We start from the raw sequence: 23,231 nt of genomic DNA on the forward strand, positions 1-23,231 counted from the left end.
AGCGAGCAGGGCAGGGGGTGCAGGGCGCGCTCTCTGTCTGCTGGCCCGGAGCAGCCCCAGCAGCCCAGGAGAAGCCACCTCTGAGTTACATGTGCTGGCCTTGCAGCCTCCACACTGGGGGCTGCCGAACTGTGAAAAAAGAGAGGTGTTTTTTTTGAAAAATATCCCAAAACTAAGGTGGAAATATGAACTGCAGCAGTGCTGTTGGCCGCAGTGGGAACCTGGTGGATGTTGAGTGATGCTGAGAAAACAAGAACCCATTTCTGCTTGTGAATCTGCTCTGATTGGTACCCACCACCCATCACCATTTCCTCTGATGTTTCTAGGTAAGCAGAAATACCTGTGTGCCAGCCGGAATGACTGCACCATTGACAAATTCAGAAGGAAAAACTGCCCGTCCTGCCGCCTGCGAAAATGCTACGAAGCAGGGATGACTCTCGGAGGTACTGTATGGATAATGGCTTTTTGTCCTTACCACGTGTGTGGTGCATCCAGGCTGATCGGCACATTAATAGTCAGTAAATGTGTGAAGAAATGAGGCTGATGGAGCGTAATGAGCTTCTGGAAACATATGCAAGCTTCTAATACCAAAATTGTGAATTTCATTGAACTTGTCTTTCCATTTCAGGAAGCATCCTTTTCCTTAATTTAAAACCTTGTTAATCTGAAAAAAATATATCAACAGCCGTGTAAACTGGATTCTCACTTATATCAAAGCCTCTTTGGACAGCTCACTCCCATTTTAAGATGATTTTTCACAGGCAGAATTAGGCAAAGAGACATTTTTTTCTTTATAAAAATACAGCCCCAGCATTTTTCTTCTCTATATAGGTGTTGCTTCTTTGTCACCAGTAAAAATCCTTATTATAGTTTGTCTCTGTTCCAAAACATGTAGCTTTACCAAAACCTGACACAAAGCCTCCATCCAAAATCTGAGCCTTTCTGCTCGAAATCTAGAAGCTGCGATCTAGGTTGAGCCGAACTAGTCTTGTGTTCCTACAAGCAGGGCTATTTCGCTGTCTGAAATGTGATGGACCTGCCTTTCTTCTTCTACCTCAAAAATAGACAGAATTTTAGCATACCATTATTTACGAATACCACCGGGTGGCTCATCTTTGAGTTCATTTGATGTGAGAGTGAGAAGGAAAATCCCCTGAGAAACGGGGCTGGTGGAGCTGACCTACGACTAAAAGGCCTCTGACAGCAGAGCTTGGGGGAGTCAGTCACAGCAGGGCTTGGGTTGGGAGGGACCTTGAAGATCATCCAGTTCCACCCCCTGCCATGGGCACGGCTTACGCCATGGGATTAGGAACATGTGAGAGCCCCTGGCAGCATCATTCACGGCACGGAGAGCTGGGGAGCGCCTGGTTGGATATCAGCTTTTTGGGTTAAATGCTTCCACAGCTGCTGGGGTGGGCAGTACCGCGCAGAGCTGCTAGGCTGCTCTCATGTAATCTTGAAGAACGTGCTGCTGAACAGGCTGTGGTTTATTGCTCAGCAAGGAGCACTGATTCCAGTTTTATTTCTTCCCCAAGAGGGCTCTTACAGCTCCAGGTACCGACAAGTACTTAGAGCCAGCAGAGCAGGAACCTGCCTGCTCTTACAGCAGCGGGCAATAAATCGGATCGAACGATGGCAGCACAGCTCCCGGCAGGAGGGGCAGGTGCGGACGTGCAGCACTCTCATTCCCTCCTGCTCACAAGCACTAAAAGCAAATGCCAACGTCTGGTGGGGTGGCTTTTCGCTGCTGCTTCCCCGCGCCCTCGCAGGCCGCTGCAGCGGCACAGCTGGATTTCGGAGCAGAGAAATCCCCCCTGAAGTCAGAGGGGATGTACATCAGTGCAGCCTTCCTCTGTGGGGCACACTGACGAGACGAATGCTAGGACTGATAGCCCCCCCCACTTCGTTTTTTTTTTTTTTCTTTTTTTTTTCCTTAAGCTTTTCGGGTCGCTTTGACCTGTTCTGCCTGGTCTGTTTTAGATTTGTTTTGAATGTCGGTTTAAAGGCAATTGTTAAAAACATGCATGCTATGAGTTTGTCCACAGTTATTTCTCCCACAGTAGAAAGCCACAGCATTTGAAAACACTTCCAAGCTCCAAACAGTTGGTTTTAACCGCCTGTTAATTACCAGTCACTCATAGGGTGTAATGGAGCTGACCGTTACCAGCATCCCTGCGGCTCTGCCTATTTTAATGGTAGGAGGAGGTAACACTCAATGCCTTATTTAGGACTGTCTGCTTAGACACAGAATGGCAATATTTTGAAGCTCTTCATTATTGATTGAGATCACTCTGACCTGAAAACTGAAATCCATTAAACAGAATCTTCTCTCCCGATCAACGCTGTAAAGCCGAAGGGAGGGAAAAAGTTAAATAAAAGAAAAAAGTGATAATGCCAGTTTCATTTGCTCATTTCGACTGGTGCACTGCTCTCTGTCTCCCCCATTACCTCTCCGTGCTGCAGTCCCAGACACCTGCGTGGTTTCACGGCTTTGTTGCAGCCCAAGCACCCAGTGACCACTCAGTGCACACTCAGGCATCTGGACACCTCTGTCCTGTGCCACCCCAGCCCGTGCTCACCCAGCCAGTACCACGTGCACAGAGCTGCAGAGCTCTGGTTTTAAGGCACCTCCTGTTCGTTTGCTGCCAGTGCATTTCAGCCTTGGCGTGCAAGGTCCCGCGGGCTGTTTCTGTTCTGAGAAGGGAGCGGGTCTGCCCTCGGCCGAGCTCCCAGCAAGGCTCAGCAAGGCTCAGCAAGGCTGTTGGGCAGCTCAGCCAACACCTCTGCCTTCGGCCTCAGGAATGCACTCTGCGTTGTTCCTGTCTTGGGCAAAACTCCCACACACGTAAAATTCAGTTCACTGATTGCAGGGCTAGAAGACTGTTTTAATTAATACCTCCCGATATCCTGTAAAACACGAGTCATGCCTGTATTTAGTTCTAATTCAGGTCGAGTTACTGCAGTTAAAGTGGAGTTCATATCTTTTAAAAACATTAGATACAGTTGTAATCATTTCCTGCAATGGAGATGCTGACACATTTTTTGCCAAGCTGTCGCAGTGGTTAATTATGTTCGCTGCTGTGATAGATGTTCCTTATTTTTCATCTTGCCTGTCCTTGATTTCCAGGAGCTGAATCTTTATTGCAAGTTTGCTTGCATGAATAAAGAAACTACTTTTATTGAATTTCTGCTCGCTGCATTGGGTATTTTTTGGCTGTGATTTAATAACCCTTTAGTCTTCTTCATAGCCACCTAGATACATTTTTTTACTTCCTCACTCCAGAGAGTATTATCTAGTTATTGTTATTCCTATGACTTCTGCAGTTTAGCAACACCTCCCCTGTATGGTGAACATCTGATCACAGTTTCCCAGTATCAGCAGCATCAGTGCTTAAAAGCAGTGGTAAGATGCTCTTCATGTCAACATTTTCCTCCTTTACATGATGGGGGATCCCGTTTTTCCTGTAGCTACTGAACCGTACAGCCAGCTCAGACTTTTTCCCCCAAAGAAGGAAATATTGTTCGCTTGACAGGATCTGGTTTTGGCAAGATATATATTGATTGATGCCATTTTGCCAGAAGCTGAAATCAGGCTGAAATGCCCAGCCCCGAATTGATAGATGTCTTTGTCATGTCTTATGAAAGAGTGTTTCCTTCCAGTTCCCCAGAACTTCCCAGAGTCCCTTGTGAAGAATGAGTACTGGTAACTCAGAGATCCTTGGACAATTCTTTGAAACTCCGGGATGAAAGTTGGCCACGTTATGTTGCTTAATATGTGTTTACCTTCTATAATTGCTGTATAATGGACTTCCTAGTCATTTTTGCAGTTACGAATATTTTATCGTGATGTAATTACATCACCTAGGCTTTTTTCTTTTTTTTTTTTCCCAAATACATAAAATACATTCAAAGTGAAAAATTAAGCAGAATTTCAGATGCAATGCATGTGTGACTTACTGCGTGAATAACCTGCGTGATGAGGCTTCCTGGGTGTTATATGCCCTAGTAAGAGCAAAGCAGGTAAACTTCATGCTTTCAGTCCTGTGCTGGGGTTCAACCCACCTTAGCGTAGAGACCTGTCTAGCTTGGTTCATCCTAGAATAAAAGTGTAACAGATGTCTTTAATGAGGAAATTAATTCTAAGTATCTGTTTCTGCCCAGTGTTATCCAGGGAGTCTAGCTAATGAGTGCTGTAGATTTCTAAAATTAAAAGAGGTGAATCCCATATTAGATGTTTGTAATGCTTTCAGAATATTTCAGAAATATATTGAAAGAGACAGCTTTTCCCTCTATTCCTGTATTTCCTGTATTTTCCATTTTTATTTTTAGTAGCTACCGTGTAGTAGCTACCATCAAAACAGGCTGTTGAACAGGTAAAACAAAATTAAGACAAAAGTATGTATATATATATGTGTGTGTATATGTATACACATATATATATAAACTGTGTGTGTTAGGAGGTTCCGATACCTGCCTGGATCCCAAGATTTTTAGATTAAAAGTAAGTGTGGATTCCAGTAAGGCCATTTCAGGAGCTGAATTTCAGGGTACAATGAGTACAGCGGTTAAGCAACCTAGAGAAATCCTACCATAAGCCATAGATTCTCGACTCTATAAAGTTACTCTTTACCTCTGAAGCTTCTCCCTGTGTAGCACCCTATGTAGAAGTATTTCAGCGATCTGTGGAAAAATTGCTCCTGAAATACACAAACATAAGTTTCCTCTGATAAGAATAGTTATTATCCAACTTCAGTGCTATCTGATGGAAAGTGTTTTTGTTTACGACTGCAGTCTCAGAGCCAGCATGGTTATTTGTTTGTTCTTTTCGTACTTCACTCAATATCTTTTGGTTTTGGAGAATTCAATTCAAAAAAAAAAAAAGATTGCAACATTTAAACCAGGATATATATGTTTTCTACAGTACAGGTTTGTAGGTTTGGCTTTATTTATGTTCAGGTCCTTTTTGGCATGATTATTCATCTTTGGAAGATACTGTTAGGTTGTTTATTTTTATGTATTTATTTATTTGTTTGTTTATTTATTTTTCCAAGCCAGGTAACTTGTATTTCACACCAGCACTCCTGTCATTAGAAGTCCAGTGCCAAGTATATCTATAAGATGTGATTTTGCCTCGCGTGGAATTTGTCCTGATGCCTCTATCCTTTGCTAACAGTAGGTGGTTTAGGAACAGGGGGCCGATGTATTGTGCTGGTGCATTTTCATGTTGCTTGTCCAAAACAAAAGCCAAACGCAGCCCCCAGGACAGCTGTGCCATACCTTTCCCAGGCGATCTGCTGTCAAAGCAGAGTCTCGGGGTTCGAAAGGAGAGCATCGGGAGTTTGCCAAATCGTGGTGATTCTTTGCACCATCGGAGATGTTTGAGAAGTGAGAGAGGAGAGGCTTTTATTTTCTGTCTGGCCTGTGATCCATGCAAGTAAATGCTGAACTACATCACACTGCATTGTAGCCCTGTTTTCTTGTTGCTCTCTTTTATTTTTATTACTGCTTTCTTCTCATTTTTTGTTTTCAGAGCAGCCTGTCTTAATTACAGTAGATCATCCAAAGTGCATTACCTAAAGATCAGGATTTTGAATTGATTTACAAAGCTGCTCTTTAACTTGACATTTTTATGTTTCACTGCTTATTTTTCTAATTACAGCTGAAAGGAAATCTGAGATAAGTATCATGTAACGTAGGAGCCAAAACCCCAAGGACAATTGGTTTGATGTTATATTCTCTGCTTGAATTAAGCGATCAGCTTTTTTTGCTCTAATTAATTAGAGTTTTTTGTAGTCAGTGAGGTATGAAAGCAGTTCCTTTCTGCAGTAGCCTGCCAACCTGTGTTGTGCTGAACACAGTCATGTAGATACCAAATTAGATAACCACTAACTCTCCAAGAATTTTGAAATCATGCATCTGAAGCTCCTGGTACACCTTGCAGGGAGATTGGCTTTTATAATTAAGAGTCAGTTGCACCTCAAGAGAGAGACTTCGTTATGGTGACAAGGGCACATGTCCATGTTGGGCAGTCCCGACCCCACAGGCTCACTGTACTGAAGCTCCTTTTGAAGCTGGCCAGCAGACCAAGGCTGCCCTCACTTGAGACTTCTCCTCTGCGCTGGGCTAGCTGGGAAAACTCCAGGGAAGCAGCCGTGGAGACACGGGCTTGCCTTTAGGTTTCTTTTTCTGTAGTGTGTCTGTGGAGTAGTAGTCCAGCTGCGAGTGCTTGGCTCAGGGCAGGACGTGCTGCCGAGTTCCCTGCAGGGAGAAATCGCTGCCCAGAGGAGACCTTCCCACTCCTACAGTGAGTCTGTAAAAGTGGTTTTGTAGGGTGAAAGCCATTGCTATGTGGAGAGTGCCCTGGCCCTTGCGGCTGGGGTGTACATGTCCTAGCTGCCTGAACTTGGTCATGGAGTGGAACGATCCCACTTAGAGTACTTAAGTACATTGGCTTTTTTCCCCAGAATGTGACCACATACTGAGTTTATTTGCTTGGTTTCCTTCCCTTTTTAATTGCATGCGAGTAGTTGTTTGAACCAATTCGCGTCTTCTCTTTTCCCCAGTTCTTCCTCTCCATTTCTAACTGGGACTTAATGTGAGACCAGTGATGGTTGAGGATGTAAATGATGCTTGTTTTTTTCCATATAATATTAATGAACAAATTTTTTTGATGAACAAATTTCCTTGAGCATTATATACTCCCTTTTGTCCTTACATGATGCCTGTGATGCCAGGGCTCTCACTAGGCTGCATGCACCACATGTGTCACTGCTGCTGGTCATCACTTTCAATTTTATTGTAAGCCAAGAAATCTCAAGGCTTTTTTGTGTAAGTGTCATACTAAAATGTGTCATTTCCGCAGCCCGCAAGCTCAAGAAGCTGGGTAACCTGAAGACACAAGATGAGGCTGAAGCAGCCAGTTCATCCAGCCCCACGGAGGAGCAAGCTCCCAAGATGGTGATGACGCACATTGATGGGTTTGAGTGCCAGCCCATCTTCCTCAACGTCCTGGAAGCCATCGAGCCAGCTGTGGTGTGTGCTGGCCATGACAACAGCCAGCCTGACTCCTTCTCCAACCTGCTGACCAGCCTGAATGAGCTCGGGGAGAGGCAGCTGGTCTACGTTGTGAAGTGGGCAAAGGCCTTGCCAGGTGAGGATGAAAATGAACAAACCCCAGTCCTGTCCTGTCACATTCCCCAAAGCCCCCCCCAGTTGCATTGCCTGAAGGTGGGTTTCAAAGGAGGTGATCTGCAACCTGTACCTCACAATCAGAAAATTTCCTGGGGGAGCACTTTCGCAAGGTGTCTGTCTGTAACTTCTCTGTAAATCAAATTGGAGCAACACGAGGTGTGTCTCCTTTTGGTGGCTGGTTTCTTCCCACTGCGTGTGAGGGATCCTGGTAGAGATTCAAGGTTTTTTTTCTTTCCATTCTCCTGCAGCAGTTTTGTTCCACTTCCAGAGCTGTTACAGCCAAGCCTGGAGAACTCTTCTCCAAACAAGAGATTAGCACCACCCCGTAACTTGCATGAGCTAGAGGAAAGCATACCTTCTCCAGGTGATCCAGACGTGCACTGCTTCGTGAAGTGGTAGTGGAATTGGGGAAGCTGCTGAAAGTAGCTGAGGATTGGGTCTGAGTTCCTGCAGAGCTTGGTCTAAGTATGCAGGCAACTCAGCAAAAATTTACATTTAACTGGATATCTCCTCTGAGGAAACTGTCTGGTTCCTCTTGGGACCCTGGAGGTCAGGACCTCACTTGGGCACCTGTGGAGACCGTTGGGGAATCTAGGATCAGGTTTATTCCAAAAGAAAACTCCCATTTCAGAGCTCCTGTTATAAACTGGTCTTATCAGCCCAATCAATCTGTTTTAAGACGTGGAAACCCAAAGGGAATCTCCCTTTGTTTGAGAAGCCTTTAGCACAGTTCTCAGAGTCTTCTGAGAGCAAAGCCAGCACAAGTGAGGCAATAAAACACAAGAGCTCTCAACATGGATCAGCCATCCTTCACATGCTGGTGGGTTTACAGCCCGTCTCTTGGTTCCTGGGCAACATATTTGGCCTTTAATCCTGGTTATTTCAGTGCAGGTGTAGCCACAGCCTAAGGTACTATTTTTGTCTTCACAGTCTCACTAGACTGGCTTATTCCTTTGGAAACCACACTTGCCTTTCCAAGGTCTCTTGCCTCTGGAACATAGCAACCCTACATGTTTTCTAGAGGCTCATCTTCCCTCCTCACCGAGAGCTCCTTACTGAGACAGAATCACCTGCCGTGTCCTCTGAGAACAGCCCTGGTTCCTTTATTCTGATGTTCCTCACCAGAATCGGGCTTCTTCAGCACAGGCGGCTCCCAGCTCTCCAGCCTGTCCTCCCAAGACCTCTTGGCGGGCCTAAGTAACTCGAAGGCCTCTGACTTTTATGGAGGGAAAGAAAAAGGCTGCAGAGAGCCCCAGCAGCTGCCTGCAGCCACACAAACTGCCTGGCTGAAGCACCTGGGCAAAGTTCACTCTGCTCATCTCATGTGAGTTCTCACCTGCTCTCTGGGAAGCCAGAAGGTGGCCACATCCACCTCCGTGGGCACGAGCATCGCTTACAGAGCCCAGGCTTCCTTGGCCGGTCTGTCAGAGCTCAAAACGGGAGTGCTGAGGTATTTGGGATGCTCTCTTGTCCACCGCACCCACCAGCTGTGTCTGCCATCCATAAAAGCTGTTGACAAGTGTGAAGAGATGCCTCCTGCGTGCTGGCGTGGATGGAGCCTGTGGAGCTTGCTGCTGGTGGGAACACGGTGTCACCATCAGCTGCACTATGCCTGGAGCAAGAGGCAACGCTAGTTTGTTTTCCCCAGCTTTCTCCCTGTAGTTGTGTGACATATGCCAACATGGAGTTTAACAGTAACAACGACAAATTTACCACTTAGTCATTCTCTTGATATTTTCCAGGGAAGGAGTAAACAACTGCAGCATTGTTGCTGTTCTGTGCTTCGGGCTGTGGTTACGCAGCCCCTTTGCTCAAGCCTTTGCTCAAGCCGTGACCCAGATGTTGCTGTGGCGAGGTTGCACACCCGCTGCTGGTGGTTGCACACCCGCTGCTGGTGGTTGCACACCCGCTGCTGGTGGCTGCACACCCGCTGCTGGTGGTGCTGCCTTCTGCCACGTGCTGCTGCTCGGGGCAGCCGGCAGCCGAGGGGCCTCCTTGACGCCTGTCAGACCTGCAGTGTCCTGCTGGATAGCCACGGGCAGTGTGCTGGCTAGAATCGCTTTAAGTTACTCTTTGACTAACAGTGCAGAAGTGTTTCCAGCTCTTGGGGCTGCTGGTTGGCTAGGCAGCTGGACACAGGGCAGATCGCGGGGACAGCGATGCGCTGAAAACAATGCAGGGGGAGAAGTAATGGAAACAAAGCCCAAGCAATACAAAACAGCGGGGTGTCGCTGTGTTTACCAAAACAAAAAGATGTGCTCTTAGCCTGCCGGGAGGCCAGAGGCTTCTAATGAGTGTGGTTGGCAGAGAGGTGCCACGGGTGGCCGCAGAGCTTTCTGGAGCCACACTGCCCAGCGCGGCTGGTGCAGCAGGAGCAGAGCCCGTGGCCGAGGGCAGCGGCCGCTCATCCCCACAGGCAGCCCTGATGCCCCACGAGCACTCCTGGCTCTGCGTCTGTGCCTGCGGGCAGCCCTGGGCACGCGGCATCTGCCCGCTGGAGCCCCCGAACGCAGCCCAGCTGGCACCGGCATGGGCTCAACTAAGCCTGAGCAGCTCTGCTTGCCAGGTGAGGGACTTATCTCAGAAAGTGAGAAAAGAGAAAAGGTGCAGAGGTTTTACTTTACAGTGACTGCTGCTGGCGGGAGGAATGAGAATTTGCACCTGTTAACAGAGGCAGTGTCAGCCTGATACTGCAGTCAACAGATTGATACTGGTTAATAGACGTGTATTAACCTCGCATCTTCCATTGAACCTCACCTGTATACCGAGGGTGAAAATATGCGGCAAGGTATTGCTGCACTTACTTCAGCAAAGTTTTAATAATATCCTTGAGTGTCAGCGACAAGACTGCATTGAGCAGGAGCATTTCTGAATCATGCTTGCAATGTCAGTAGCCATATCAGCCTCTGCCTAGTGGAGAAAATTTAATGCATGGCCCTTTGGACGCTATGTAATTGAATGTCTGCAGCAGAACAAGGTAGACTCAGACTGTGCTTTCTCTGGAAAGGAAAGATTAAATAACCATAGCTTGCCAAAAAAGCTACTGAAATACAGAATTCAAAAGTCTGATTAAATTCATAAAATCTGTATTTTCTCTTTTCCCTATATATATAAAATCTAAGTCAAGATGTTATGGTTAATTTAGATCAGCACTCAAACACTTTAGTTTAAAATCGTTCTAACTGTCAGAAAATGAAAAATCTTCAGTTCATTCCTGAAGCTGCTAGGAAATCAGTCTATAAAAAATAATTGGTCTGCAAGTGTATGGGGAATGTCTGCTTCACAGCAGACCAGCAAAAGGGCAAGCTGCTACTCTGCTGCAAATGAGACAGATGAATACACTTCATGTCTCTAGCACCTCGATGCACATGTTATCAGGTGAAATATGCCACCTGACAGGCGGTATCATTGCAGATACTCCTGTTTATTGCAGCTTTTACAAATTTCTGAGTAATTGCTGTTTAAGTTAGGGCTTTATGGGTATTCCAGGCCCATTGCTTGCTTGCCTTTCTGTTTCAGATCTACTGCCTTATGTTATATCTAACTCACCCTGTAATTATAAAGATGCAATTAATTGTGTCTTCTTCCATCCTCTGGAAAATAAAATTTCTAGGATAATAAGTATTCATTTTTATTGAAATGTTACTTTATGGTAACATATGAGCTGTTTAACTGCTTATCTCTTAGTGAGATATCATTATGGCACAGCACTATATCAACAGAGAAGATAAAGACTTTATTTCTAAACTTTGCTGCTTTAAGATTATTCACAAGAAAAAGGTTATGCTTTCATCTCACTCAAGACATCAGTACATTTAATTTTATTTTTGCTATGATTGCTCTCCATAGAAGTTACCATCAGTTGGGTGTCCTTTACTATGTCAGTACTAGAAACTTAGCAATATATTATGGCAGTAGATTTGTATTTATTTTCTTTTGCAGTGATTTTGACCATACATCATCTAAGATGCCTGAAAACAGTAGGCTTCCAAGAAGTGATAGGTATCTGGCTTCTGAAAACAAGTTTTATTTCAAGGTGTTCCAGATTGGAAACTGAAAGCAGTGATTCCTTTTAGAAAAGTCAACCGCACTGCTTGTACAACCTGTTTTCTTGTACATGCAGAAGCAAATTTTAAGTCCTATAACAACAAAACTGTTGTGTTCAAATACCTTTCTTTAGATGCTGATAGAGCTTGTGCAAATATATTTTTTTAGTGAACATTGTAATTACAAGGTAGTGAGTAAGTGCACCAAAATCCTTCTCGTGGCAAAAAGAGTAGATGCAACAAATACTTTCAACAAATATGTTGAAAAGCCGATACTCGATGTTTAGGAGAAACCCAAGCTGAGTCTATAAATAAGAACTGAAACCTGCAGAGCCTTTTTTGGTCGTTGGTTTGCACCTGTACTGTACAACTTGCTAAATGCACACCAAGCTTACAACATCACGAGTGGGCTGAGCTGAGTGACGAGTTCTGCCATGGATATTGGTGTTGCAACTGCTTTGTCCTGCTGATGCTGCACCCAGCAGAAGTGGGGGGCCCGTGGGCTCAGGCCCCTGAAGCGTCACAGAGCCTGGCTCCTGCGAGCACAAGTCCCCGGTGATGGCCGTGGGCTGCCCTGCTCCCCGCAGGTGGCTCCTGGAGCAGGGGGCTCAGGAAGGTTCAGCACACGGCAGCCCCCTCCTTGTGGGAAGCACGTTGCCGTGGTCCTGTCTGTTCAAAAGGACCAAAAGCGTGAGCTGCCTGTCACAGTGAGCCCGCATCGGCTGGAGGAGCTCAGCATGTGCTCCTCATGTTCGCCACGCTGCATCGGAAACACCTGCCAGCAAAGCTCCTTCCTTTGTCTATTAATTCCTCTGAGAGAAGATATGCTTTTCCATCAAAGAGCAAGTTAAGTAGGGAGGAAAAAAAAAAAAAGTACTGATTTTGGAAGAAGCTGAGTGTGTAGCGGACCAACGAGATGTTTACTCTCATCACGAGTGACAGTGCAGGAGCATTCCCTGCACCATCACACTTCTTACTCACCACAGAGTTACAGCTCTGGAGACCAGCAGGATGGCTCCTTTCCAAGTAACTCAAGTTTTCCAGTCTTCTCAGAAAGTCTAGGCAAGAAAAAATAACAGGAGCAAGTATGGAGTAGGAGAAAATTGAAGAAAACAGTTGTTTTCTTACATTTAGTAGGCAGTGAATTCATCTCTGAACAGATTTACTGGATAAGTAAGAAGTTGTTTTGTTATTTTTTGGTTGTTGGGTTATTTTTTGTTTGTTTTTAATAGCATGCAGTACTGTAAGTAAAAATGAAATTCTAACCAGGACATGTCCTAGAGATGACTATGACTAATTCTGTGAAATCTTTGAGTTGTCCACGTGCATCATCTGTGCTTGTGTTCTGCAAACAGGCTCCGTTCTGACTGCCTGAAAGCTGTCGTTGTCGGTAGGCAGCTAAGAGCCCTCAGAATGGAAATCACCTGCTCAGGGTCAGTAGGACACTCCTTGCCCACAAGCTGGTAGCTTTTCATGGTGACATGAAAGCTGAAGGGAAAATGTACAAACCTAAAGCAATTTCCGTCAGCAATGAAACACGACGTGTGCTCATTTGCAGTTGACAGCTTCCCAAGCAAGAGACAGATGCTTGCCTCAGTGGATTGTAATTATACACTGTGGGTTATAATTATACACTGACGGTGTTAGAATTGCTTTAATATTTGATTGGAATAACGTGATTTTCTCAAAACAAGAAAATGTTGATTTCCTTGAGTACCAGAATTTCGCCCAAAGGAAGTAATTGGTTAATGAGGGCTTGTTTCTGCCTCTGTGCATGGAGACTTTGGTACTTTTTTTAGCTGTATTGCTGTCTGGGGCTCCAGCTCCTGATCAGCCCATCTATTTCGGGTAGCAGAACAAAGCAAATTGTCATCGGATGTTTGTTTCATTTGCTTTTGATGTCCTGTCTCACATGAAAATTGCAAATGGTTTGGAGCAGGAACTTTGGGATTTCCACTGTGGCTGCAGAGTGTGTGGCACAATGAGATTCCAGTTGGCTCTGGATTTCTAATTAGCACCTATTAGAAATGAACGTGATTGCAGCGCTAACCTGTTTCTGTTGGGAGAGGGAAGTGCTTGGGGCCCTTATTTGAACATAGGTGCTGTGGGACTTTAGGAACTCATTTAATCCCACCCTCCTGTGTAGTCTTTGTCTAGCCTATTGGAGAATTGCTCATCTCACTGGGACTTACAAAGCCTTCAATTACAATTTCTGAAGTTCTTTGAGACTTCTGGGGGAAAGATGTCATTTATTACAACTTACTATGGGCTTCCTTTAAAATGCTTTTCTGTTTGTGTTTTTAACATGGTATTTATCTCTTCCTTGAGTTTGGGGGATCCCCTTTCTCCCCTTTCAGGTGCAGTTTTGTGGTTTGGATGTTCCTGATTTCCCACCAGTGTGTGGGTGCCTTGATGCACCTCACTCCTATCACCCTGCTTCATTCGTGTGTCCTGGGACGAGCTGAGATCAGTCTGTGGACCACCGTGTCATTACAGGGTCACTGCGGGAGAGTTGGAGTCTGCATGAAAACAATCCTGGTAACTGCAGGAACAAAATATTAATTTGTAACATCCCTCTGGCTTTTTTTTTTTTTTAATAGGATTTCGTAATCTGCATGTGGATGACCAGATGTCAATAATCCAGTATTCTTGGATGGGTCTTATGGTTTTTGCTATGGGTTGGAGATCTTTCACTAATGTCAACTCCAGGATGCTTTATTTTGCTCCAGATTTGGTCTTCAATGAGTAAGTGCAAAATAACAACAGTCTAAAGTTCTGCTTTGTCTGAGTCAGACTAGGTGAGAAGTGAGAACAAGGCAAGGAAGTTGCTTTACCGTCTGCTTATGAAATGTACAGCTAAGTAATCAGGCTTTGAGAGCTGACCAAAAAAGCATAGGAGGGGCCCACTTTTTTTCCTGTAATTGCTCTGCAGTAATCTGCAGGAATAATGAGTTGCAGAGTCTCTGCTATTCCTGCTTCCCTTTCCCTCAAGTTTGCCCTCAGCTGGACTTCCACCAGGGCAGCAACAGGTGCTGGCATGGGGTGTGAAGAGCTGGGCCACACAGACCTGCCTTTCACTGAGGGATTTGAGTTCCTGTTTTCAGTTTGCTTGGTCAGTTAGAGAGAGCAGAAACAGAGATAAATGTATACCGTGAGCTCCTGATGATTTCTCTCTGATGCACCATCAGCGTGGAGCTGGGGAGGTTTTATTGACACTAAGGCAGAAAAGCTATAAAACAACAACTAAGCACAGCAGTAAGCAAAACCACTCCTCCTGTCTGAGAGTTCAGAGCTCGGCTTCGTGTCCCTTTTGGATAGCCGAATATGGTGAATCGATGCAGTCATTTTTCAAGAAGGCAGAGGGTCAAATGAACCTTGCAAATCCAAGATAGTCATCCATTTCCAGGCACAGAAGGTCACATGGAGGTATTTTGAAAAACTTTCCTCTCCCGTATTCAACATTCATTCATTGCTGTCAACGTTCCCCCTCGGCAGTGGGGATGTTCCAGGCAAGGCTGGGTTTCTGGGCCAGGCAGAGCTTGTCAACACCCACACATCACACAAGCAATTATTTAATCTCCCTGCCAATGCATTGTGCATCTTGTTGTGCCAGATACCGGATGCACAAATCCAGAATGTACAGCCAATGTGTCAGGATGCGGCACCTCTCTCAGGAGTTTGGCTGGCTTCAGATCACACCCCAGGAGTTTCTCTGTATGAAGGCTCTACTCTTCTTCAGTATTAGTAAGTACTCGCATCCTTCCTGCAACAGATCACCAGCTGCTATACACAGTATTGCCCTGAAAGTGTCTGGTGCCTTTCTGTGTACACCCGCATGTACTGGTGCTCCCCAGGGGATGGCACTGGATCTTTCCTCTCAGCTTCAAGCTGCGCAGAGGCAGCGAGCTGCCAAGCGTAAGGACGCGGTGCCCTAACCCGCTGCAGCCGGGCCATCCTGCCCCTGCACATTGCAGCATTTCTCCCGTGCAGCTCCTGCACGAGGTGGCTCCTCAGCCCATCTGCTGCCCTTTTGGGCACCGCTCAGAAAATGGTGCTGCACCTCGGTCCTGTGCCTCCCTTCTGTAACAAGTGCTGAGCAAGGGTCCTTGGTTAGCAGTGGTCCGATGGGCTGATCAGAGTGAGGGCACACCTTTCCCGGTAGGCCTGTGTTAACCATTTCTTGAGCTTTCATGTTGCTCATCTTTTTCTCTGCGCTTTCTGGGCAACTCTTACTGTTTCCTCTCCTTGTTCCATCCAGTTCCAGTGGATGGCCTGAAGAACCAGAAGCTCTTTGATGAACTTCGAATGAATTACATTAAGGAACTTGACCGGATCATCGCTTGCAAGAGGAAGAACCCTACCTCCTGCTCTCGGCGATTTTACCAGCTCACCAAGGTCCTGGACTCCGTGCATCCTGTAAGAGAGAACAGTGAGATGGCTGTCTGTACACAGTCCAGAGTTACTAGATTTATTTGGGACGTAGGAATTTGGGAGTATAGAACAGAGGGAATCTTGCTGATGCAGGAACATTGGGAAATAGTGTCACAGCCCTTGTAGACATGAACACTGTGCTCGTGATGTTTTTACCTGTATCTGTTTCTTTAGTTTTTTTTGTTGTCATTTTTGTGCTGCTCCTCTCCTTCAATGTTTCCACACACAGCCCTGGCTGTGTCCAGGTGCTTCTGTTGTTAAAAAGAAGGAGACAAGCGGGCAGGAGACAGTGCAGGTTCTGCCCTCTGTCATGTCCCTGGCGCAGCTGAACAGGAGTCGAGAGCATCAGCGTGTGGGACCCAGATGGTGTTTCAGTGGAGAAAGAGGAGTGAAATAGAGTAATTTATGCTAAGATAAGCTTACTTATTAGAGGCGCACCTTGCAAGTTTTCAAACTAGAAGCAGATTAGGCGCACGTAGGTTGTCAAAGCACTTGTGATGTGGTTTGCTTTGTAACTGTTAACACACATTTGCAGGACAGTATTACAGTATGCTCCTAGATAAGGCGACAGAGGAAAGAGGGCACCTAACTGCTCAGGGAGTGAAAGGTGACAGTTAGCTGTGTCTGTCACTCCCTGCAATAGCCACCCTTGTGCTTGGGTCCTTGAGCTTTCTTTTTTAGCAATGAAAAACTCTTTGTAGACAATTATTTTCCAATGATAGCCTAGCAAAACAGTCCTAAATCACAGTGCCCCTCCATGAATCTACTCTGCTTTCAGCATTAATTAAAAAATAAAAATAAAAAAATCCCTATTTGTGACTTAGAACTGAGGCCCTCCTTCCTTGCCAGGGCTCTGCCCTCTGCCCATATAGTTAGATGTCTAATACCTGCCGCCTGGTAACTGCCAGCAGGGCAGTGACATCCAGAGAGCAAACCAGGTCCAGCCCTGGTATGTTGTGTCTGCTGCTGTCTGCTCAGCATCTTCCCAGAGAAATCACTGAACAGGGGCTTTTTGCTTAACAGATTTTCTTTCTTTCCTAGATTGCCAAGGATCTGCATCAGTTTACATTTGACCTTTTAATTAAGGCACATATGGTGAGCGTGGACTACCCTGAAATGATGGCCGAGATCATTTCTGTGCAGGTTCCAAAGATCCTGTCTGGAAAAGTCAAACCTATCTACTTCCACGCGGAGTGATCTTCCAGCGGGGACCTCCCACTTCTGCCACCCCCATTTCAGCCATCTCCTGCCTATTGTTTCTGCACTACTGTACTGCAGTGCCTTGGGAAATCCCCTCTAAAGACGGTGTGCCGAGAAGACAGACAGTAGCAACTACCTGCTGGGATTCCTTAGATTTCTATTTTTCCTGTGGTACCTCTGAACTGAACTACCTGCCACGGCTTCTGCCTAGGTTTGGCTGGCTTGGTCTGTTGGGACACGTGGCGTGTGGCCTTGTGTCCCTGGCACGGTGTCTGCACTCTCTCCTTTATCTTTTCTGCAGTGACTTCTAGTGGCCCAGGGCCACAGGAGATTGGGAGAAATGCCACCAGTAGGTTGTTTTTGTTTTCTGTATTTTTTTGTGTTGTTTTTCTTTTTTTTCCCCCCTGTAAAACAAAAAAAGGTGAGAAGCAGGTCGAACCTATATGTTTGGGCATGGGATATTTTACTGGCCTCTTTTGGGACATTTTATTTGTGTTATGGTGCTGGGAAGCAGACAAGTTAAAGTGTTGCAGTAGAGAAATGGAGTTAGAGGAAAGAGACGAATTTGCAACCTGTTGAATTTACAGACCCTGCCTCGGAGTCGGAAGGTGCCCTGCCGTCACACAGGGGCTGCTGACAGCACGCCACCGGTTTGTCGCTGCAGGGGCTGGAGGGGACGACGACCTCTGGAAATCCCCGGGGGCTGCGGGTGGCTACTGCTTTTCACCTGGGATATTTTTCCTGAGGCAAACTGAATGTCCGTGTGCCCGGTGGACGCCTGGGCACTCAGCGGTCACATTCTGGTCGCGGACAGCTGCTGCCCCGCAGGCACAGCCCTACCCCACCTTCACAAGTGCCTGACGCCTCTCGGACCTCGGCCTCTGCCCTCCTGCTGCCGGGCACCGCCAGTCCCGCCTGCCTCTGCCCCGCACCACCTCCGTTCACGCTGGGTGTCCAAGGCCCAGGTTTTTCAGCTACACTACTTATTTTCCATTTGTCCAAACTCTTCTTTCGGACGCCAGCAGACGAGCGTCCCAGGAGGGGAGCAGCCAGGACTGTCTCTGCAGGATCTGTGACCTGTTATTAATCCTGTCCCATGGGAGATGGTCGCAGCAACAGGCACGGTATTTCCATGGCGCTTCAGGGAAGTGTAGAAAATGCTTAAAAGACCTTCTCTCTTCTTAGAGGTGTGCGTGGCTCCTGCTGATGTTGGTAGCTGACTGCAGGCACCTCCTGTGTGCACTGTCACACCTCTGCATCGTGCCTGGGCCGATGCAATGCAGGACGCAGCACGGCCTGTGCAGGTGGATAAACACACCCTAGCGAACCTGGGCATTCAGTTCAAAACCAGACAAAATTAAAGGTTAATAGATCTGCAGTTGCTGATGGCTCCCAGTGGTCAGGAATATTTGAGGAAAGGAGGCTTGGTTTCTCAGGCATAGATGTTGGCTTGACTCCATTTTGTACCTCACGGTCGCAAGGAAGTGCAGGCCCACCAGCCCACATCCAGATTTGCTTATTTGGCAGGCTCCACTTCTCACAAAGCAGTCAAACCTTCTCTCCCCTTGGTATTTTGGTTCTCCCCTTCCCCACGTTGGCGAGCCCACCAAAGCTGTGTTGCCAGCCCTGGCCAGTGAATCGGGGCAGGCTCTGGCAGGGCCGGCCTGGACTGCCTGCAGGTACTCCTCGCGCAGAGGACACAAGGTAAACAGCAAATGAGGCCTTTGCCCGTGGATTTGCTGACAGGCAGCGATTTCGCCTGTGGGAGACTTGGTGCCCCTGTGCAGTGTGCTGTTGTGGTCCCCCAGCACAAACACACAGAAAGTGCAGTCAAATTTGGGAGTTTGGAGAGGTGAGCCTCCTTACAAATCACATTGTATTCCCTCTGCATAATGCCAACTAGTCATGTTTGTCAGACGTCTTTACAGAGAAGAGAGTTAGGTTCGGGACGGTTGATGCCATGTACATAGTCTCCTGACTCTGCCATGCAGCAGAGTGCTAATTCTCCTGCTTCTTGGACCTTTCACGAGCTGAGCGTAACCATCAGCTCTGCCGGCAAACGCCTTTGTGGTGCATCTGGGTTCTCTGCAAACTCTCAGTAAGAACGAGCCTTTAATTTTACTGATGTTCTTCAGTCATGCTATATGGGGTTTTCCTTAAGGGAAGCGGTGCGGAAAAACAAAAATACTGAACGGAAGGTCTCTCTTTACAGTTATTTGTACTGAGATTTCCTCTCCTGGTATCTACGGCTCTGATCGAGCTGTTCTTCCTGAGAGCCCTTCTTGTAGGTGGCATCAGAAGCCACAGATGACTTTCTTGAGCATCAGCCAACAGGCACAGATTCTCAATAGCTTCTTCTATTTAGAGGGCTGTGGCATCTTAAGTGTTGGTATGGTCTATTAATATTTGCAAATGAATCAATTAAATGCCCTGCTGGTGTATTCCTCCATTCTTGAACATCTTCTGGCTATTAGCAGAGGAGTACAATGAATAACTGGCTTGAAAATGCCCTGATCTCTGTCATCAACAGGAGGATGCTTATGGTCAGTCTAAATGGCTTCTCTGGAGAGCTTTATACATTGCAGGAGCTCACGTCAGTGAGGTTTTCATTAGTTAATGAGTGTGAAGTTAGCCTGCTGGTTACTTTTCTGCTGGGAGGCTGGGAAGAAATTGGATATAATAGGGTTTTGCATACACTGATTTCCTGGTGGACACACAGTGTGAATGAAAAGTGATTTAGAAGGGGGATACTGTCCGTGTATATCTGCCTTCATCTGCCAGACGCCTGCAGCCTGTGCGTATGATGCCTCTCCAGCCACGTGTGCTTTAAGGAAGCGTGTGCTCACCTGCAGTCCCACCCATCCGATGGTGTAGGTGGGCAGTTGGGTTGCCTTGTCCACAAACACCCCACAGCTCCTGTGCATTAGGGTTGTGTTCTGTAGCTCTTTGGTTTCAAAGTCAATTTCTGCAACTTTTTTTTTTTTTTTTTTCCCCAAAAGTCAGCTTTTTATGATACTCTTGGAGGAATTACTGGAGGGTTTGGGAGCCAGGATCAGTAGCACCCAGCCGTGTATTTGCTGGGGGGGGGAGGCTAACACTGTTTCTTTGTTTATTTCTATCAGCTGCTGCAGGAACTGGAAAAAAAGAGGCTTAAGTAATACCAAAGTCCAGATCCTGACATATATATTTGTACTTTGTGTTTTCTTTTGCGTTTTCTTGTCTACTTTTGCTCTAATAAAGCGAAGAGAATCTCACCATCGTCACAATCCTGTCGCGGCGTTTCTGAGGTCCCCGGGTGCAGCCGCGGCGCAGACCCGCTCCAGGGCCCGCAGCCCCCATGTGGGCCCTGCCCGCGTTGTCCCGGCACTCCGGGGGCTTTTGTGCTGGTGTAAGCTTGGTTGCTGCTCAGACCATCGGCTCCCCTCGAAGGCAGCAGGTGGGGGACGAGGAACACGCTGCTGTTGGCCTGGCAGGGGTGTTAAGGTGTGGCAGGGTACAAGTCCATGAGACAAGGGGTGCAGAAGGAGCTGGGGTGGAGGGCCTGTGTGACTGCTTCTGGAGAGCTTGGCACCACCTTAACTTGCTCCCATAGAAGCCAAGAGGCGCCTTCTGCTTGGCTTCAGAAAAAATGAAGTTAAGCCAGAGCAACGAACATCCCACACCATGCACAGGCAGGTAAACACCAAGTGGATCGGACCTGGGGAGGAAGGTGAGGGTGCTTATCACCTCTACCACGGTGTAATGGAGTCACACTTCGTTCTGGTGTGTGCAGAGCTAGTCAGGTCACTGCCACGTCCCGCAGCGTGCCCGGGGTGGTGCCGGGGAGGCTGGCGGCGTGGCTGGGAAGAGCTGGCCTCCCTGCAGCCATCTAACCCAGGGCTGTCTCTGCAGCTCCTAGGTACAGGCAGCTGTAGCTCCAGGTACTGATCCCTCTGCCAAGATGTTTCAATAAAACAATATAAGTTAAATGTATATATGTATAGTTTATATATAGAGAGAGAGGCATGCCCCAATTTATATTGCTAAAAATGTCTATTTAATGTTCTTCTGTAAGAAGGTTTCTTTCCTGATTGCACACTGACGGTAACTAAGTACTCGTCAGGAGATGAGTCCGTGTGCCAATACTAATGGGAGCTTTTGATTTCAACTTTTTTTTTGGTTATGTACTGCCCAGTTGTCAAGGGTCCGTCCTCGCATGACATGAATGGAGCGTGCACTGGCATGGTCTGGTGTCGGTGTCCGCATCTGCAGCTTTCCTTTAACTGACTGGTTAGACAGGGATAGTGTTTGCACTTAAGGGACAACAGAGCAGCCTTTATTTCTGCCCTCTCCAACTGCACAGTGTCCTTGCACTTTAGGGCAGAATCTTGGAATTACAAAGTGGTAGCTGCTTCCTACCTGACGTTTCAAAGTAGATTTTTTTTTTTTTAGAGGCACAGACATACATTCTTGTACCACAAGGACTGACAGAATCGCTCTCTGCACCTTTGTGTGCTGGTGCCCGCTGGCCAGGAGGCACGGCGCGGCCACGGACGGTGCCCCCGGCGAGAGCCCGGCACCAGGGGCGGCACAGCTGGAAGGCGGCCGCCAGCGCCTCGGGCACGAGCTGGCCACCGAGCCATGGGTTTCCAGAAGAAAAGGCTCAGACTGAAACCTTTCCACACCTCTGTATTCTCGCTCACCGGGGCCGTAGTCACTGCTTTGAGGAAGCAAGGAGGGACTTTTGTTCATTCCCATTTAAAATGGCAGGGGAACCTGCCTTTGTGATTCAAAAAGCAAATATCTGCACCACACATAAAACCACAGCAAATTTATAAGCTGCTCTCTGTGCCAGGTATTTTGTGTTCTGTGGCAATTTAATGCTGTTTTTATTTGTTAACGTCTCTGTAATAAAAAGAGTTCTCTATACTGATATATTTTATTTTCTTTGTAATAAGCCAAAAAGCTCATTGCTGGTGCCTTTTTGCCTGGGGAGGACTCCCAACCCACAGCTATATTCATGAAAGTAACAAAGCATAATGTAATGTATTTGCAATTGCTTGTTTCACCATAGCTAAGTAAAGTCATGAAGCAAACACCACAGGATTACCAAAAGAAAAGGAACAAGCAGCCTACAGACTGGGCAGAAAGAATGTCAGGTACAATGATGCAGTTATTGCTCCAGCCTGTTTCCAAGTGAGTGATTCCGAGGTGCGGGCTGAGCTTTTGGCTTCCCACACACAGTATCAAAAAGCCTTTGCCCTGTCTCTGTGGGACCTTTCTGCTGCATTGTCAACCTTTGTGCTCTGCACGAGTTGCAGTTTTGTTGAAGCATACACACATCATTTTACGAGGGTTGCAACTTGACTATGGTTGCAACAGTGTGGTCTTTTCCAGTCACTGTTCAAAAATGGCAGTGTTTTGCCTAAATTAATAGTATCTGAGGCCAAATTCTGCTTCTAGAGAAAGACATTGGTTGGCTTGTTGCCACTGTTCCTTTTTTTGTTGTTCCTGTTCTTTATTGGAGCTATGATCTGGCCTTAAATACACAGAATAAGGAAAATAGAGACCTGCCATGTCACGGTGCCGTCGAGGCTGGAAGCGGGTGGCAGCCCGCTGCCGTGAGGTGTGGCGGGAGACGCGCGGGAGGTGACTCGGAAATCAGAGCGCTGGACTGAAGGACATCGCTTCTTGCAACGAACCAAAAAGGGGAGCCTGTCCGGCACCCAGGATAAAGACAAAGCCGATTATACTACAGTAGGGGAAATCAAACTATTTAGTTTTTGACTATTAGTCCATGCTTGGGTCCCGTGCGAGCACTCGGCCTGTGCTGTGCCACGGGACAGACCTTCATGCTTGGTGTTCAACTCTTTTGTAATCTTAAAATCTGTTGTTATAAATACAATAAAAGGCAGAATCTTGTTTGTTGGAAAACTGCTGTATGCGTGTATTTGGCTTTTATTTCAGTTATGTGCATGAAAAAAATGTTATTCAGTGTGACAAATAATAGATATTGAAGATGCCAGGAATAATTGGGTCATTTTTAAATGGATGAGGCTGTATGTTGGGTTTTTCATAGGCTATTTTTCACAGTCGGATTTTCGCTATTAATTACATGTCCGAACTGTTAATTCATTTACCCATCTACTGACTAATCCTTTCATATATGCCTCTTTGGGTCTTTTAAAATTGGATATCATTTGATTAATGTGTTTCTTGAAGCAAGGAGCTAATAAAGGCCGGTGTCCTCCTCCTTTCGTTGTTGTTTTCAGTATCTTTATGAGCAATTGTAAATCCATTCTGCTGTAACTTCATTATAAAATTGACCTGTGCTCTCCAAGTAATAAAATAGACTGCTTATCAGCCCACTTTTTAATTCAAAGC

General features: G+C 46.5%; 1 protein-coding gene across 1 annotated transcript in view; it reads left to right on the forward strand.

The window, feature by feature from the left end:
• AR (androgen receptor) overlaps positions 1 to 22,781 on the forward strand; it is a 61,771-nt gene extending 38,990 nt beyond the window's left edge. Inside the window, exons 3-8 of the mRNA XM_080553347.1 lie at positions 327 to 443; positions 6,863 to 7,150; positions 13,838 to 13,982; positions 14,851 to 14,981; positions 15,496 to 15,653; positions 16,710 to 22,781. Coding sequence (XP_080409473.1) covers positions 327 to 443; positions 6,863 to 7,150; positions 13,838 to 13,982; positions 14,851 to 14,981; positions 15,496 to 15,653; positions 16,710 to 16,865 — 995 coding nt within the window. The 3' untranslated portion in view covers positions 16,866 to 22,781. The remainder of the gene's footprint in view (positions 1 to 326; positions 444 to 6,862; positions 7,151 to 13,837; positions 13,983 to 14,850; positions 14,982 to 15,495; positions 15,654 to 16,709) is intronic.
• Positions 22,782 to 23,231: the final 450 nt, after the last annotated feature.

This window comes from Anser brachyrhynchus, assembly GCF_964034855.1.
Source record: "Anser brachyrhynchus genome assembly, chromosome: 13".
In the NCBI taxonomy this organism is placed as follows: Eukaryota; Metazoa; Chordata; class Aves; order Anseriformes; family Anatidae; genus Anser; species Anser brachyrhynchus.